The sequence below is a fragment of the Oncorhynchus mykiss genome, chromosome 10 (genome assembly GCF_057628025.1).
Source record: "Oncorhynchus mykiss isolate SJ-2025 chromosome 10, ASM5762802v1, whole genome shotgun sequence".
NCBI lineage: Eukaryota > Metazoa > Chordata > Actinopteri > Salmoniformes > Salmonidae > Oncorhynchus > Oncorhynchus mykiss.
The window spans coordinates 64805276-64824659 of record NC_143031.1 but is presented as its reverse complement, the minus strand read 5'-3'; the positions used below and the strand labels follow the sequence as shown (position 1 = coordinate 64824659).

Sequence of the window (19384 nt, the reverse complement as noted above, 5' to 3'; positions counted from 1 at the left end):
AATCATTTGGGCAGGTTACCTTAGCTTTCTTGGGCACAGGGACTATGGTGGTCTGCTTGAAACATGTAGGTATTACAGACTCAGTCAGGGAGAGGTTGAAAATGTCAATGAATACACTTGCCAGGTCTGACCCTGCGGCTTTTTGAATGTTGACCCGTTTAAAAGGTCTTCCTCACATTGGCTATGGAGAGAGCGTGATCACACAGTCGTCTGGAACAGCTGGTGCTCTCATGCATGCTTTAGTGTTGCTTGCCTCGAAGCGAGCATAAAAGGCGTTGAGCTCGTCTGGTATGCTCGCGTCACTTGGCAGCTCGCGACTGGGTTTCACTTTGTAATCCGTAATAGTTTGCAAGCCCTGTCACATCTGACCAGCGTCAGAGCCGGTGTAGTAGGATTCAATCTTAGTCCTGTATTGACGCATGGCCTGTTTGATGGTTCGTCTGAGGGCATAGCGGGATTTCTTATAAGCGTCCGGATTAGTGTCCCGCTCCTTGAAAGCGGCAGCTCTAGCCTTTAGGTCAGTGCGGATGTTGCCTGTAATCCATGGCTTCTGTTTGGGATATGTACATACGGTCACTGTGGGATGGCGTCGCCAGAGGAAAGGAAAACCCAGTCAACTGTATATTATCTGTGTCGTCGTTCAGACACAACTCTGTAAAACATAAGATATTACAGTTTAATGTCCAGTTGGTAGGATAGTCTTGAGCGGAGATCATCCAGTTTATTTTCCAGTGATTGCACGTTGGCCAATAGAATGGATGGTAGAGGCAGGTTACCCACTCGCCAACTAATTCTCACAAGGCACTCCGATCTCCGGCCCCTGTATTTCCGTATTTTATTCACATGAATGACGGGGATTTAGGATTGGTCTCAGAGAAGCAGTATATCCTTTGCGTCGGACACATTAAAGAAAAAAATCTGAGTCCAGTTGGAGGTGAGTAATCATTGTTCTGATATCCAGAAGCTCTTTTCAGTCATAAGCGACGGTAGCAGCAATATTATGGACAAAATAAGTTACAAACAACGCAAAAAAACACAAAATAGCACAGTTGGTTAGGAGCCCATAAAACGGCAACCATCCCCTCCGGCGCTATTCTATCAATATTGCCAGAGAATCTAATGTTCATTTCTCTACCATAAGCCGCCTCAACATTGTTTTAGAGAATTTGGCAGTATGTCCAACTGGCCTCACAACCGCAGACCCTGTGTAACCACACCAGCCCAGGACCTCCACATTTGGCTTCTTCTCCTGCGGGATCGTCTGAGACCAGCCACCCGGACAGCTGATGAAACTGAGGAGTAATTCTGTCAGTAATAAAGCCCTTTTGTCTGGGAAAAACAAATTCTGATTGGCTGGGCCTGGCTCCCCAGTGGTTGGGCCTGACTAGAAAGTGGGTGTGTCTATGCCCTCCCTTGCTCCCCTGCTCAGTCATGTAAAATCCATAGATTATGGCCTAATTAATGAATTTCATGGACTGATTTCCTTATGAACCGTAACTCTTTAAAACCGTTGAAATTGTTGCATGTTGTGTTTATTTTTGTTCACTATATTTTAAGGAAGGCTGTCAAAGCTTAGTTGATTTCCAATCTGTTTCAAGGGTTGATATAGGCTTTTCCCGATGACGCAAAACATGTAAAACAGAAATGTGAGGAAGACCTGGGAGACTATTGAGGATAATGAATGGATTCAGATATATTTGAATGCCCAGTCATGTTCATATCATTTCAGACATAAACTACTGCAGTTTAAGACCATCCATAGAACATCCTATATGCCAGTTAAACTGAATATCATGCACTGAGAAATGTAATTCCACTGCTGGAGATGTAAAACACAAAAGGGGACATATTTGCATATGTTATGCTCTTGTGAAGGCTGGCATTTCTACAGATTCTCCTTTCTCCTTTCTTTTTTTGTTGTTGTTTGGAAATATTGACACTGGAGACTTAACAGAAGAAACTGTGTAACCTAGAATTTATAGCGGCTAAGACATCCATTGCCCTTAATTGGAAGGTTGGTAATCCTCCCACAATGTCACAATAATGGCAGAAATGTCAAGTTATGTATCACTTGATTTATTACAAGTTTAAAGACATACTGTGCAACATTTGTAAATTATGGATGCCTTTTATGGAATACTGTACGACAAAAGGAGTCTGTATTGAAAACATGCCCAAATCAGGGGGGATGCCTCTGCCTATTTAGGCTATCCCTAGATGCTGGGCTGCTCAGTTCTGGGGGTCTGCCTTACTGTTGGTTGTCACTCTGGCCTTGGCCTAACACACTTGTAACCAATAATGAATGTTTCACAAAGATCCTATGGGTTGTGCACCCCTAGAGGCAGGACGGGGAGATCCAGATATATTGTGTGCAAGTAAAAAGAGCTCTACAGTACTATTATGCCTATGATATGAATTCCAGTGTCCTCCATAATTCTTTGGACAGTAAAGCATTTTTTATTATTTTGGCTCTATACTCAAATTGTGGACTTGAACTCAAACAAGGCTTGATGAAGTCAAAGTGCAGAATGTCAGCTTTAATTTGAGGGTATTTTCATCCATATTGGGTGAACCATTTAGAAATTACAGCCATTTTCTTTTACACAGTCCCCCCATTTTAGAGGAGCAAAAGTACTTATGTGTATTAAAGTTAAGTATTTGGTCCCACATTCATAGCACGCAATGACTAAATCAAGTTTATGACTATACACATTTTTTTGGATTAATTTGCTGTTTGTTTTGGTTGTGTACAGAAATGTTTTTGTCAATATAAATTAATTGTACATAATATATTGTGTCATTTTGGAGTCACTTTTATTGTAAATAATAATATAATGTTTATAAACCCTTCTAAGTTAATGTGGATGCTACACTGATTACGGATAATCGTGAATGAATCGTGAATAATGATTAGTGAGAAAGTTAGACGCACAAATATCATACCCCAAGACATACTAACCTCTCACCATTACAATAACAGGAGAGGTGTATGAAATTTCTATAGCTTTCTCATTCATCATAATTCATTCAGAATTATCTGTAATGATGGTAGCATCCACATTCATGTATAAATTTAGAAAAATATGATATTCTTATTAGATTGTGTAGAAATACAGGAAATTAGCTTCAGATGCCCCCAAACATTTCTAAGACAGTTGACTATTTACCTTACTGAGGTGATGTAAATTGAATGAAGTAATTATATTGTATTGTATTTTATTCTACTCTGTTCTTGCTAACACACTTATTTCTAAACAGGTCTGCTCTCAGATCAAAAGATAACGATAGTACCGTTTTTCATTTAGCCACACCCTATGAGCGATGACTCCACCCAATAACATAATTTCTCTTCAGTGTAAACGGAAATGTAAAGTGACCAAGAACAATTATCACGTTAGCGTTTTTATTGTTGTTATTTAGACGTTTATTAAAACCCTGGAACTCAAACTATGACTCATTTAACTGCACAGCATCACATACTTAGGTAGTGTTTAATTCGCGTTGAGGACTTGGTTGATAGATGTTATCTAGGTAACGTTAGCTACCTAGCTGCTAACAATGGCTGACTGTATGGTTTTTCACACTGAAATAGCCTCCATTATGGAGGTTCTAGCGAATGCAGCCGTGGCTGACATCTGTAAACTCGTAGACGACGACTATGCAGTGTTTCGTTTGGAAATGTCTCAAAGCCAAAAAGAAAACCGGGCATTGCGGAGGAAACTACAGCTACTCGAACTGAAGGTGGCACGGGAGCGCGTCCTCGCCAGTCGTCCCAGTAGTGTCAAGATCCTCGACCGATACAGAGGAATGGCAAGAGGTACATTTAGCAGAAGGCCAAGGCTTAGCGGCCTGTCGCCCGTTTCCCCTCTGTACATGTGTTCAGATGTGTTACCCAGAATTGGGTCATGATCCGTTTTTGGATAATATGCAGTAATTCCCCTCATTACTTAACTATATTGCACGAAGACACAATATCATATTAAAACCAGATAATTGATTTACTGCATTCCTATTATTTACTCAATGAAAACAATAGGATGCATGGAACATAATCAGTTTATAAATAGTTTATCAATAAATTATGCAAATTGTTAACTTATATCCTTGTCAATTCTAGACATTTGTCAACTGTCAATAGTGTACAGTATAGCATTGACAGTAGCTAACCTAACCAGCTCTTCTACCCCAATCACTCTCTCGGGTGAAGGACAGCTCCCTGGAGGCCACAGGAGCTTTGTGAAGCCAGCAGGACACAATACATGGATAGATGACCAACCAGATACTGTTGATGAGGAGAGTGGAACCTCAACCCAGCACATTATCGTGATAGAGGTTAGTGTAATAGTGTTATATCAAATGTGACCAGTTTATTTCAGAAAGGCTCCCCTCAGCTATTAATTTGCTTACATCCTAATTGTTCTGCCATAGGAGATGTTGTGAGACTTCCCTACAACAATGTTATCCAATGCTTGTGTCAGTCTGCAGATGCAGAGGATGCAGGTCCTGGGGTCAAGCAGCACATGTCTGAAGGAGAGGGCCCAATGCAAAGTGGAGACATCCAGACTGGAGTGGCTGGTGCGCCCTATGAAGTCATGGAGGACCCCACCACCTCTGCGCCCCAGCCCAGGACCCAACGCAGCATCACGGAGGTCAGTGGAAGGCCCGACGCCGTCCTCAAATCAGAGACAGACACCAAGCCTTTAACTGTAACACAAAGGCTCTTACACAGAGGATCTGACCACATATCAGACACAGAGAGACTGGGGCAGGGGCCACTGGGCTGTCCTCCTGCTTCAGGCTCAGAGTATTTACCGGTATTTCACCAGAGCCAGAGGATGGTTCATTCCCGTGGGGATGGCTATGGTCACATGTTAGACACTGGCGGTGATGATCCATCTTGTTCTTACACTACAGAGATGGACCCTGGCAACATGCCTTTGGGTTTAGAGACACAGACTGATCTGTCTAGAGGGGACTGGAACCAGTACAGTAGTAGTCTAGACTCTGAAGGCTGCCTAGATAAGAAAGGGGAGGTTATAGTCCTAGATGAGGTGACTGTGAAAATGGAGGGCGACGCTCCTCTGACATGGAATGCAAACAAGACTCACTTAGGAGAAGGACACTCTCAGGGCAACACCAGGGACTTTTTGGAGACAAAAATAAATGTTGCGACCCACTCCCCCTTGCACGCGTTCAGGGATCGCGACTCAGTGTCCACATCGATGGTACCTTCCAATTCACATGGCCGCATCCTTTTTGATCAGGTATTGAACTCAAACCACAGGGCTATAGCCCAGTCTCAGGGAGGGGGAGCCACATCAGGCAATAGTAAAGAGAAACGGTTCTTCTGCATGTTCTGTAACAAAGGCTTCAACTGCCCCCAGAAGGTGGAGATCCACCAGAGGGTCCACACAGGGGGGAAGTCCTTCAGCTGTACCCAGTGTCAAATGCGCTTCGCCCAGGCTCGTGGCCTGAAGAGGCATCAGAGGGTCCACACAGGGGTGAAACCCTACAGCTGCCCCCAGTGTGAGAAGAAGTTCTCCCGCCAGGACCATCTGAAGATGCACCTGAAGGTCCACACAGGAGAGAAGCCGTTCGCCTGTACACACTGCGGGAAGAGGTTCTCAGAGAGGAGATACCTCAATATACACCAGCAGAAAAATCATTCCACTGGATAGCTTAGATCAAACCCTGCATTAAAGACTACGATTAATTTTTATTGTTGTCAGTACAAACGATCTACAGATGCATTTGGAATAACGAGAGTTAAGCCCAGTTCAGATGCAACAGCCGACATGAGACAAGATAAAACTAGCTAGTTTCCGAATGTTATGTTGTACAACAGCTGACTAAAGAGGAGGCATTCAAATCAAGAAGACGAGATGTGCAGTTGAGACCGTTTCCACGGTAATGGTGCCTCGACAATGACATGATGCAACAAAGTTGCCACTTGTAGCAAGTGAGCGTCATGAAATACATGCACCAGAAACGCAAATTATGAGGGCACACAATTAAAATTAAGAATAACGGCGGTGCTATTTACATCTTATTTCACTGTGGGAAAGGGCCCTCAATACATGTCATGTTGATATGATTTTTGGTTTGCTTCCATATGGCTGGTTTCACATTTTCCTCCGGGGATCATAAGGAAAAATAATCTAAAACAATTGCCATGTGTATTTACAATCCCCTTCTCCAAACGGATTACTCATTGACCTAGCTCTTACCAATAGCTCTTATAAATTACAGTGCATGGAAAATTGTTATTTCTATCAGAAAAAATGAAGTAGATACTTTTTCCACTTGGAATATGGCAGGTTGGCTTGACCTTGTGCATGGTTTCCTCGCGCGTAAAGTTGGGGGAATTAAGTCAAGGTCAGAATACTGCGTATCTAGATACAGCTCCTTCACACCTTCATTTATTCGAGCTTCACCTCAAACAAATAGTGGGTGAATGGCATGCTGTTCTAATGTTTAGGTTCAAGGTCAGAATACGCATAAAGAGAAAAGCGCATTAAAAGTGAATTATGTTCCATTTACGCACTCTTAAATTGGGTCAGAATCGAGGCCATAATAACTTGTCAGATAGGCTAGCTATGTGTAGCAAAATAGCTAGCTAGCTCCTTAAGACTGTCTCATCTTATGTATCTGAACTGAGTATAACAGATTTCAGTGTTGAATATTCCTGGGTGGAATATTGCATCCAGACATTGTGGGATATACAGTTGCTAGTGAAAGTCTACACATCCCTTGCACATCCCTTGTCTTCCCATTTTGCTGTCTTCAAATTAAATCTAAAAAGGGATTACATGAGTTTCTTTCCTACCCATCTACACAACCTACTCCACATTTTCAAAGTGAAATAAAAATTATAGATAATTTTCCAAATGTATAAAAAATTGATAAACGACCATGTCTTGATTGCGTATGTCTTCACAACCCAGAGTTAATACTTGGTGGAAGCACTTTTGGCAGCCAGTACAGCTGTGAATCATTTTGAATAAGATTCTACCAACTTTGCACAACTCTTAGGAACCAAAATTGCACAACTCTTGGTCAAAATTGCTCAAGGTCAGTAAATTTGGTTGGGAATCATTGACGGTGAGCAATATTCAAACCTTGTCTCTGAATTTCAAGCAAATTAGTTCAGGACTGAGACTGGACTACTCAGGAATACTCAACACCTCTTGGAAAGCTATTCTGCTGTGTCTTTGGCATTAAATGTGTATAATTGTCCTGCTGAACAATAAAACACTATCCCAGAGTTAGGTTTTCAGAAGACTGATGGGGGATTTCCTCTAGCCTTTTACCTGGGCTTTGCTCCTTTCATATTTCTTTTGATCCTGACAAAGTCTCCAGTCCCTGCCGGTGACAAGCATACCCATAACATAATGCTGCCACACTATGTTCTATAATCTTTCTTTCACTTTGAAAATGTGGAGTAGATTGTGTAGATCAGTAGGAAAAACGTTCAATTTAATACTGTATGTATACAATGCAAGAGGTGGGTAGACTTCACCAGGCACTTTATAAGGCATATATAAGCCTGAAAATACACTTACATATTGTGTTTGTACTGTGTAAGCTATATGATGTTCACAAGTGCCTATTTTCATCACTTCCATTCAACTACTTAATTATTTTCTAAGACACTTTTAATAAGAAAATTAATGCAGTTGATCAAGTTCATGCAGATTTTTTGTATGTATGGTTTTCATATGGTGTATTTAAAGATGCAAAATGCAGAAATCACTCTTCCATTTCCTGGTTGCTAAAATTCTAATAGTTTGTGACAAAGCAAGTAGACATTGTGTAGAGAATCATTGTACCATCTAAACCGCTGTGAAATATGTTTTCCATAACCAAAAATGTTGTATTTTCAGCTTTTTAAAGCTGGTGTAAAAGATGCAAAGATGAAACTTAAAAAGGGGAAGCATAGAAAAAGTTCATATAGAACATATCTACTACTTCTTAGACTTATAGACAGACCTATAACTCACATTTCTATGTGCATTTTGTCAGGTTGCCCAAAAAGTTACATATTGCAGCTTTCAAACTTGTTTATGTTTAATAAAAACAGAATAAAAAGTCCCATTTTAAGACTTTCATTGAGACTTTCTTTAGTACACATCACATCCGATCTCACCCTATTCTGCATACACCCAACAGTGCTTTATAACCATTATAGACTTACTAAATATACCTACAAAAACCCACACACGAACAAACACCTACTGTACACGTCAAAACACACTGAACAAAAATATAAACTCTACATGTAAAGTGTTGGTCCTATGTTTCATTTCTATATGCACAAATCTGTTTACACCCCTATTAGTGAGCATTTATATTTAGCCAAGATAATCCATCCACCTGACAGGTGTGGCAAATCAAGAAGTTGATTAAACAGTGTAATCATTACACAGGTGCAACTTGTGCTGGGGGCAATAAAAGGCCACTTTAAAATGTGCAGTTTTGTCACAACATAATACCACAGATGTCTCAAATTTTTAGTGAGTGTGCAAATGGCATGCTGACTGCAGGAATGTCCACCAGAGCTTAGGCCAGAGAATCTAAAGTTAATTTCTCTACCATAAACTGCCTCCAACTTCGTTTTAGAGAATTTGGTAGTACATCTAATCAGCCTCACAGCTATAGACCACGTCAGCCTAGGAGTATTTCTGTCTGTAATAAAACCCTTTTGTTGGGAAAAACTCATTATGATTGGCTGGGCCTGGCTGCCAAGTGGGTGGGCCTATGCCCTCCAAGGCCCACCCATGGCTGCACCCCTGCCCAGTCATTTGAAATCAATAGATTGGGGCCTAGTTAATTTATTTCAGTTGATTGATTTCCTTATATGAACGGCAAAATCTTTGAAAATGTTGAGTGTTGCGTTTATATTTTTGTATAGTTTAGTTGGGTTTGGCTGATGACTTCTTTTGACTTATCATAGGCGACTAATATTTACCAACAACATCATATTCATGTCCACCATGATGGGCTTAACAACAATTAAGTCATTCTGTAACTACAGTATTGGACTCAAACGTAGTGGGGATGGGTAAACACTCCATGTTGAAAGTGTGTTTATTATCTGTGTGTACATACCTGAGGGAGTGTATGTCTGTATCACCTGCCTCTTCCAGGAGGAGGAGGGTCCAGAGATGCTGCTGGTGAAAGAGGAGGGGTGTGAGGAGGGTCTGAGGAACCCTGAGGGGACCATGGTCATGGAGGAAAACCAGACTACACCTCGTCCTCAACCCACAGAGGAACCAGCTGAGCAGCACAGGACCACACACAGTCTCACTGAGGTGAGTCCACTGTAAACTACTACTAAGGCATGGTTCCACACAAAATGAATCAAGACCTGGGCCCGTATCTACAAAGCCTCTCAGAGTAGGAGTGTTGATCTAGGATCAGTTTTTCTTTTTAGATTATAATGAATGACAATGTAGACAAGTGGGGACCTGATCTTCGATCAGCACTTCTACTCCGATACTCTTTGTGGATACGGGCCCAGGTCTTGATTCATTTTGTGTGGAACCATGCCTTTTGAATGATCAAATCATTAAATAGTATCAAGTGATCAAATCAACTATCATGTTTGCATAGTACTCATAGCAATCCCCATAGTAGGGTGCTCATATCAGATTTCTTGATCCAACATCCTCTCACTCTGTATCTCTTACAGTCAGTAGACATGGAGGATGGGAAGCCTGATCTGCTGCTGGTCAAAGAGGAGACAATAGAAGACGGACCAGAGAGCATTGATCTGCTGAGTGGACTAAAGATGGGGGAGCAAGGTAAGGGAGAAATACATATAGCACATTGAATAGTGATCCGCCAATTTTTTTTCCTTCATTCAATACATCAAATGAAATCAATACAACTTATGTTTGCATATAAAAACACACACAATGTATGAACTTTACCAGGTAATTGACAAAAAAAATGTAATATGTAGAGTTCTCTGTCATGTTTGTAAAGTCTATTTTCTAAACTCTTCCTGCAGGTGGTTGGCTGGAGGCTAACAGAGGAGACTGGGCGACCATCTTGGATTACCAGACCCAGACCGGTGCAGCCAAGGGCCTAAGGGACAACATCACTGAGCAGGCCAGGACCAGAGGCGACATAGTGGAGGTCAGTGGATGGGACAGCGTCTTGAACTCTGGGCTGGGGAACAACACTGTTAACCAGAAACAGACCGTCGAACACAAAACAACAACCGAACTTAGTCTCCATGACAACAGACTGGCTGAGACCAGGGCGAGGCATTGCTTTGGTCTCCAGGGACGGGAAGGTGTCGGTATGGGGCGGGAGAGAACACACACAGACTCAGCTAGCGATGCTCCGTCCTGCTCCTATAGTTGTGATTCAGAGAGACTGATGACTCCTCAGGTTAACCCCCTAACAGGTGCTGCCTTCAGCCTGCCTCCTATAGGATCTATCAACTGGAACATGGACCCTGTGACAACACAGACACTCCCTGGCCTTCATCCTCCTCACACTCTCCTTATGTTAAACCAAACATCAGACAATGCCAGTTCCTCAACACTAAATGGCTACACAAGCCCATTGACAAATGACAGTAGTAGAGACAGAATCAGTAAAGGTGGCAGCGCCATAGAGAAGCGCTTCACGTGTTCCTTCTGTGCGAAAGCCTTCAGTTTCCCCCAACAGGTGGAGATCCACCAGAGGATGCACACGGGGGAGAAACCATATGGCTGCCACCTGTGCCGGGCCACTTTCTCCCAATCGTCCAGTCTGAATAGGCACCAAAGAGTCCACACAGGGGAGAAACCCTTCAGCTGTAACCAGTGTAACATGCGCTTTGCCCATGCTGGCAACCTGAAGAGACACCAGAGGGTCCACACAGAGGAGAAACAATACAGCTGACCCCAGTGTGAGAAGAGATTCTCCTGCTAGCAGCAGCTGAAGATGCACCTGAAGATCCACACGGGAGAGAGGTGGTTCGCACTGCAGGAGGAGGTTTTTTAGAAAGGAGTTACCTCAGGATACACCTGCAGAAAAACCATTCCACTCTATAACATAGAAAGTAACTATTCCTCTTAATCGAGACTGCGATGCATTAAAAACAAACATCAATTGTCATTATTGTCAGCAGAAAATATATTTTTGATTTGACCTTTATTTTAACAGGGAGTAAACATTGAGACCAGACCAGTCTCTTTCACAAGGGAGCCCTGCATATACAATGAATAGGACAAAATCAAATCAGATACAATGTAAAAGAAAGAAATACAGCACAACACAAATGTTCAAGAAAAACAGTTACATTCCTCTGTAAGAATTGCCGAACGGACCAGAACATCCAATTGTAATGTATTTTGTAGTTGGTTCCATGAATGAGGTGCATTTAAAACTAAAAATGGAGATCCGAGGAACCTCAAGAGTTAACCAACCCTGTAAATGGGTTTGGGATCTCATGTTTTTATACTTCAACAACGAAGTTAGGTAAGTTGGAAACTTGTGTAGTAAAAGCTTTGTAACAAAAAGAGACTTTAATGAGGACCAGCCGACCGTTTGATACAGGATGCAGTGGTGAGTGTTACACAGATGCATTTGGAATTACTAGAGTAACAGATGTGTTGAATATTCCTGGGTAGTCTACATTGTGTCCAGACATTTTGTGATATATAAGGCATATACAATGCCTTCAGAAAGTATCCACACCTCTTGACTTTTTTCACATTTTATTGTGTTCGAGCCTGAATTTACATGTTTTATTTGTTTGTCACTGGCCTACACACGATGCCCCATAATGTCAAAGTGAAAATGTTTTTAGAAATGTTGACAAATTAATTTTAAAAAAATGAAAAGCTGAAACATTTTTAGTCAATAAGTATTCCACCCGTAAATACATTCAGGAGTAAAAATGAGCTTAACAAGTTACATAATAAGTTGCAATGACTCACTCTGTGTGCAATAACAGTGTTTTACAATTATCTGCAAGGGTCCTTCAGGCGAGAAATGAATTTCAAACACAGATTAGATTCAACCACAAAGACCAAGGAGGTTTTCCAATGCCTCGCAAAGAAGGGCATCTATTGGTAGATGGGTAAAAAGAAAAAAGCAGACATTGTATATCCCTTTGAGCATGGTGAAGTTATTAATTACACTTTGGATGGTGTATCAATACACTAAAGTAATACTGCAAGAAATGTGGCAACGCAATACATTTTTTGTCCTATATACAAAGTGTTATGTTTGGGGCAAATCCAATACAAGACATTACTGATTACAACTCTCCACATTTTCAAGCATAAAGGTGGTTATGGGTATGCTTGTAATCGTTAATTAATTATTGCAGTGTTTTTCAGGATAAAAATGAAACGGAATGGAGCTAAACAAAATCCTAGAGGAAAACCTGGTTCAGTCTGCTTTCGACCAGACACTGGGAGGATTCACCTTTGCAGGACAGTAACCTAAAACACAAGGCCAAATATACACTGGAGTTGCTTACCAAGAAGACAGTGAATTTTCCTGAGTGGCTGAGTTACAGTTTTGACTTACATCTACTTGAGAATCTATGGCAAGACCTGAAAATGGTTATCTAGAGTCTCATCTGAATTCCATGTCAGAAGAGCATCGCCCTCCACTTTCACAGTCACCTCATCTATGACCAGACCCTCCCTTTCCTTATCTAGGCACCCTTCAGAGTATACACTGCTACTGTACCGGTTCCAGTCCCTTCTCATTGGATTAGATTACAGTGCCTTCAGAAAGTATTCATACCCCTTGACTTATTCCACATGGTGTTGTGTTACAGCTGAATTAAAAATGGATTAAAAACATTTTATCACCCATCTACACACAAAACCCCATAATGACAAAGTGAAAACAGGTTTATTGAAATTTTATTGAAAATTAAGTACAGAAATGTATAATTTATGTAAGTATTCACACCCGAGTCAATACTTTGTAGAAACACTGTTGGCGGCAATTACAGCTGTGAATCTTTCTGGGTACGTCTCCAAGAGCTTTCTAAACCTGCATATTATTTTCAAACTTCATCAAGTTCTATCAAATTGCTTGTTCATCATTTGTAGGTCTTGCCATAGATTCTCAAGTCGATTTAAGTCAAAACTGTAACTCGGTCACTCAAGAAAACTCACTGTCTTCTTGGTAAGCAACTCCAGTGTAGATTTGGCCTTGTGTTTAAAAAAAAAGATTTTACCAGATATTATTCAACCTGATCAGACAGGTTTTTTACATGGACGATATATTGGAGATAATATACGACAATTACTTGAACATTATGAAACATCGAAGATACCAGGTATGATCTTCATAGCAGATTTTGAAAAGACGTTTTATAAAGTACGACTACAATTTATATATAAATGCCTGGATTACTTTAATTTTGGTGAATCTCTTATACAATGGGTTAAAGTTATGTACAGCAACCCCAGATGTAAAATAGTAAATAATGGTTACTTCTCAGAAAATATTTAGCTTTTTAAAAACAAGGCTGTCCGTTGTCTCCATATCTATTTATTATGGCCATTGAAATGCTAGCTATTAAAATTAGACCCAACAAGAACAGGGGGTTAGAAATCCAGGGGATAAAAACAAAAGTGTCAATGTATGCCGATGATTCTAGTTTTGTCTTAAGTACACAATCTGGATCCCTGCACAGTCTCATTGAAGGTCTTGATCACTTTTCTAGCCTCTCTGGATTAAAACCTAATTACGACAAGTGCACATATTATGTATTGGATCGTAAAAAAAAACATAGTGTTTACACTACCATGTAGTTTACCAATAAAATGGGCGGATGGTGAAGTAGACATACTTGGTTTTCACATCTAAAAAATATAGTTGAATTTACCACAATTCATTTCAATAGAAAGTTAGCAAAAATAGATACGATTCTGCAACCATGGAGAGGTAAATACTCTATGGAAAAATCACATTGATTAACTCTTTGGTCCTATCACAGTTTACTTACTTACTAATGGCACTGCCTACTCCAGATGACTCATTTTTTAAATCACATGAGCAAAAAATATTTCATTTGATTTGGAAGGCTAAGCCAGACCAAATAAAATGTGGCTATTTATATAATGAATATGAGTTTGGGGGGCTAAAATTATTAAATATTAAAGCTTTAAACCTCTCACTAAAAGCATCACTCATACATAAATTATACTTAAACCCCAAATGGTTCTGCAGTAGATTATTAACCTCTTACGTATTGTTGTTCCTGTACAGGATCCAAAATCTGCGGAAATTTCAGAGCGCCACCTGTAGTACTCGATAAAACTCAAACTTTCATTAAAACACACATACAAGGTACTAAATTAAAGCTACACTCGTTGTGAATCTAGCCAACATGTCAGATTTGTAAAATGCTTTTCGGCGAAAGCATGAGAAGCTATTATCTGATAGCATGCACCCCCCGAAATACCTGAACGAGACCTAAACAAAAGATTTAGCGGTAGCCGGCGCTACACAAAACGCAGAAATAAAATATAAAACATTCATTACCTTTGACGAGCTTCTTTGTTGGCACTCCTATATGTCCCATAAACATCACAATTGGGTCTTTTTCCCGATTAAATCCGTCATTGTATACCCAAAATGTCAATTTATGAAGGCCGTCTGATCCAAGGAAAATTCACCTTTACAAGACGCAACGTCACTTTTTAAAATTAAAAAAGTTGCCTATAAACTTTTACAAATCACTTGAAACTACTTTTGTAAACCAACTTTAGGTATTAATAAACGTTAATAATCGTTCAAATTGATCACGGGGCGATCTGTATTCGATAGCAGCAAATCTTGAAATCATCGTCCATTTTTTTCACTTTCATAATTTCCTGGGTGCACCCCAAGACAGGAAGTGCCTATACGTCATCCCACCAAGGATAAACTTGCAATGAAATGCCAGTACTGGTGACATCGTGTGTAAGCTGTAGGCGGGGTTAATAAAAAAATATATAAATAAAAAATATAGATTTATAAAGACTTAAAAAGAATCCAGCCAACTTGACACAACTGTGGGAAGCCTTGTAGTCAACATGGGCTAGCATCCCTGTGGAACGCTTTCGACACCCTGACATTCCATACCCTGACAAATTGAGGCTGTTCTGAGGGCAAAATGGAGGGTTGCAACTCAATATTAGGAAGGTGTTCCTAATGTTTTCTATACTTAGTGTGTTTGTGCATCTATAAATATGTCTATAGACATTATGGACAGCATATGAATAGAAAAAGTCTGTACAGCAGTAGTTATATAGGATGAGCCTTGACTAGAATACAGTATATACATATGAAGTGGGTAAAACAGTATGTAAACATTATTAAAGTGACGCGTGTTCAGTGGCTATGTACATAGGGCAGCAGTCGAAGGTGAAGGGTAGAGTACGAGGTGGTGGCCGGCTATTAACAGTGACTAAAGTTCAGGGCAGGATACTGGGCGGAAGCCAGCTAGTGGTGACTATTTAATAGTCTGATGGCCTGGAGATGGAAGCTGTTGTTCATTCTCTCTGTTCCAGCTTTGATGCACCAGTACTGTCTCCACCGTCTGGATGGTAGAAGGGTGAACAGGCCTGTCTCCTCACCTTCATCTACACTGTTTGAAGTGTATTTAACAAGTGACATCAATAACGGATCATATACTAAACAAAAATATAAATGCAAAATGCAACAATTTCAACGATTTTACTGAGTTACAGTTCATATTAAGGAAATCAGTCAATTTAAATTAATTAATTAGGTCATAATCTATGGATTTCACATGACTAGGAATACAGATATGCATCTGTTGGTCACAGACACCTTAAAAAAAGGTAGAGGAGTGGATCAGAAACCCAGCCAATATCTGGTGACTACCATTTGCCTCATGCAGCGCGACACATCTCCTTCGCATAGAGTTGATCAGGCTGTTGATGGTGGCCTGTGGAATGTCCCACTCCTTTTCAATGGCTGTGCAAAGTTGCTTGATATCGGCGGGAACTGGAACACGCGGTCATACTCGTCATCCAGAGCATCCCAAACATGCTCAATGGTGTCTGGTGAGTATGCAGGTCATGGAAGAACTGGGACATTTTCAGCTTCCAGGAATTGTGTACAGATCTTTGTGACATTGGGCTGTGCATTATCATGCTGAAACATGAGGTGATGGTGGCGGATGAGTGGCACAACAATGGGACTCAGGATGTCGTTACAGTATCTTTGTGCATTCAAAATGCAATTGTGTTCGTTATCTATAGCTTATGCCTCCCCATACCATAACTCCACCACCACGGGGCGTTCTGTTCACAACGTTGACGTCAGCAAATCGCTCGCCCGCAAGACGCCAAACTGTCTGCCACCTGCCCGGTGCAGTTGAAACCGGAATTCATCCGTGAAGAGCACACTTCCCCAGCGGGCCAGTGGCCATCTAAGGTGAACATTTGCCCACTGAAGTCGGTTACAACGACGAACTGCAGGCATGTCAAGACCCTGGTGAGGGCAACGAGACAGTTTCTGACAGTTTGTGGTTTCTGACAGTTTGTGTAGAAATTCTTCGGTTGTGCAAACCCCCAGTTTCATCAGCTGTCTGGGTGGCTCAGACGATCCCGCAGGTGAAGAAGCAGGATTTTGTGTGTATGGAACATTTCTGAGAACTTTTATAACGGCTCATGAAACAAGGGACGTTGTGATATTTTTAATTAACAAAAAAAATCTGTTGTCATTTTATTAGAAAAAGTGAAAAAGTATGTGCCTCCTTTAGGATTTTCTCTATTTCCACATATTTTTGATACTGAATGTCATCAGATCTTCAACCAAAACCTAATATCAGATAATGGGAACCTGAGTTTACAAATAATCCCCCAAAATATATATTTTATTTAATTAACAAAGTTATGCAACACCCAATTCCACTGTGTTAAAAAGTAATTGCCCCCTTATACTCAATAACTGGGTGTGCCACCTTTAGCTGCAATGACTGCAACCAAATGGTTCCTGTAATTGTTGATCAGTCTCTCATGTCGCTGTGGAGGGATTTTCGCCCACTTTTGCATGCAGAACGGCTTTAACTCAGCGACATTTGTTGGTTTTCAAACATTAAATGCTTGTTTCAAGTCTGGCCACAACATCCAAATTGGGATTAGGTCTGGTCTTTGACTAGGCCTTTAGAAAACTTCACATTTGTTGCTTTTTAACCATTTTCATGTAGACTTGATTGTTTGTTTTGGATTATTGTCTTGCTGCATGACCAAGCTGTGCTTCAGCGTCAGCTCAAAGATGGATGGCCTGACATTCTCCTGTAGAATTATCTGATACAGAGCAGAACTCATGGTTCCTTTCTATTAAGGCAAGTCGTCCAGGTCCTGAGGCAGCAAAGCATCCCCAAACCATCACACTGTTTTCCGGACTCTGACATTACGCGTTCTGATTCTTCTTAAATATTGTTATTCTGTGAATTGTTTTGTATTGTTAGGTACTCTTGAAGCTAAAAACATAAGCATTTCGCTGCACCTGCGATACCATCTGCAAAATATGTGTACGTGACCAATAAAATTAGATTCAAAGGTCTTGATTGATTTTGTCTTAAGTGTGGGAACATGCCTTTGAATGATCAAACCATTAAAGAGTGTCTAGTAATCAAATCAACTAACATTTGCATAGTACTCATGGCAACCCTTCATTGCCCAATCAGAAGATGCTCAATAGCAGGTGCTCATATCAGCTTTCTTGATCCAACATCCTCTCACTCTGTATCTCTTACAGTCAGTAGACATGGAGGATGGGAAGCCTGATCTGTTGTTGGTCAAAGAGGAGACAGTAGAAGACAGACCAGAGAGCATTAATCTGCTGAGTGGACTAAAGATGGGGGAGAAAAGTAAGGGAGAAATGCATATAGCCTACATACAGTAATATATTTTCAATGGGAATAATGATGCACCTGTCTATACTTTTCTCTTCATTCATAAAATTAAACAACTTATTTTTACATACAAAAAACACAAACATTATAATGTATTAACTTCACCAGGTAATTGACAAAATACTTCATATGTAGAGTTTTCTCTGCCATGTTTGTAAAGTATATTTTCTAACCTCTTCCTGCAGGTGGATGGCTGAAGGCTAACACAGGAGACTGGGGAGGCATCTCGGATTCCCAGACCCAGACTGGTGCAGGCAAGGACCCAGGGGACAACATCACTGAGCAAGCCAGAACCAGAGGTGACATAGTGGAGGTCAGTGGATGGGACAGCGTCCTCAACTCTGGGCTGGTGAACAACATTGTTGACCACTACCAGAAACAGACAGTCGAACACAAAACAACATCCGAACTCATTCTCCATGACAACAGACTGGCTGAGATGAAGGCGAGACTTAGATTTGGTCTGCGGGGATGGGGAGGTGTCCGTATGCAGCTGGAGAGAACAGATACAGACTCTGCTAGCGATGCTCCATCCTGCTCCTATAGTTGTGATTCAAAAAGACTGATTGCGCCTCAGGTTAACCCCTTAACAGGTGCTGCCTTCAGCCTGCCTTCTATAGGATCTATCAATTGGAACATGGACCCTGCCACAACACAGACACTCCCTGGCTTTCATCCTCCACACACTCTCCCTATGTTAAACCAGACCTCAGACAATGCCAGTGCCTCAACACTAAATGGCTACACAAGCCTATTGACAAATGACAGTAGTAGTAACGCTATCAGCAGATCTGGTGGCAAAGAGAAGCGCTTCCCATGTTCATTCTGTGGGAAAGCCTTCAGCTTCCCCAAACAGGTGGAAATCCACCAGAGGATGCACACAGGGGAGAAACCTTTCGGGTGCCACCTGTGTCGGGCGAGTTTCTCCCACTCCTCCAAGCTGAAAAGGCACCAGAGGGTCCACACAGGGGAGAAACCATACAGCTGCCCCCAGTGTGAGAAGAGGTTCTCCCACCAGCACCACTTGAAGAGGCACCTGAAGGTCCACATGGGAGAGAGGCAGTTTGCCTGTATGCACTGAAAATATAGAACTAGTTAGATTGTAATGAATTCTGTTGGATTTAGATGTATAGGAAAGTGGATGATGTGAACTGAGGATGATGAGGCAGAGTAGATGATTATGGTGATGGTGTCTGTAAAAATGCTTTGTCCCTTTAGGTTGATACTGCTTTATAGTGAGATAATTACAGTGCCTTAATTAATGTATACTTGACGTGAAGTAGTGAAGCTGTGTGTAATGTAATGTTGAACCTTTTCCAAAGTATTCAAATTAATGTTATCATTTATCGTTTTGTGCAATAAAAGTAATGTAGTTCACAGTTGACTATATGACCATTTAGTTTAAATTAAATACAAAACTGACTCTGTACTAACTGACTAGTCTTTTGTTTATGTCATTACAGGGACTGAGTTTTATTTATTACT

At 40.9% G+C, this 19384-nt stretch overlaps 1 protein-coding gene across 2 annotated transcripts; it reads left to right on the top strand.

Annotated features, from left to right (window-relative positions):
- The first annotated feature begins 3307 nt into the window (after positions 1-3307).
- Positions 3308-19328, top strand: LOC110534649 (uncharacterized). Of its 2 annotated transcripts, none has more exons than XM_090187425.1 (8): positions 3308-3817; positions 4208-4332; positions 4479-4649; positions 9147-9311; positions 9692-9803; positions 10013-10140; positions 17743-17854; positions 18085-19328. In XM_090187425.1, exons 1-8 carry the CDS (start codon positions 3559-3561, stop codon positions 18978-18980), a joined length of 1968 nt encoding a protein of 655 aa, XP_090043551.1. In that variant the 5' UTR covers positions 3308-3558; the 3' UTR covers positions 18981-19328. The 2 variants fall into 2 exon arrangements, with proteins under 2 accessions (XP_090043551.1, XP_090043552.1); XM_090187426.1 differs by having other exon boundaries at positions 3353-3817; positions 4213-4332.
- Positions 19329-19384: the final 56 nt, after the last annotated feature.

Bases quoted from the DNA above. Each gene is read 5' to 3' on its own strand.
- LOC110534649 (XM_090187425.1), top strand. From the start codon at position 3,559: ATGGCTGACTGTATGGTTTTTCACACTGAAATAGCCTCCATTATGGAG. The intron at 10,141-17,742 runs GTCAGTGGATGG...TATCTCTTACAG, and splicing joins CCAGAGGCGACATAGTGGAG to TCAGTAGACATGGAGGATGG. The intron at 17,855-18,084 runs GTAAGGGAGAAA...CTCTTCCTGCAG, and splicing joins ACTAAAGATGGGGGAGAAAA to GTGGATGGCTGAAGGCTAAC.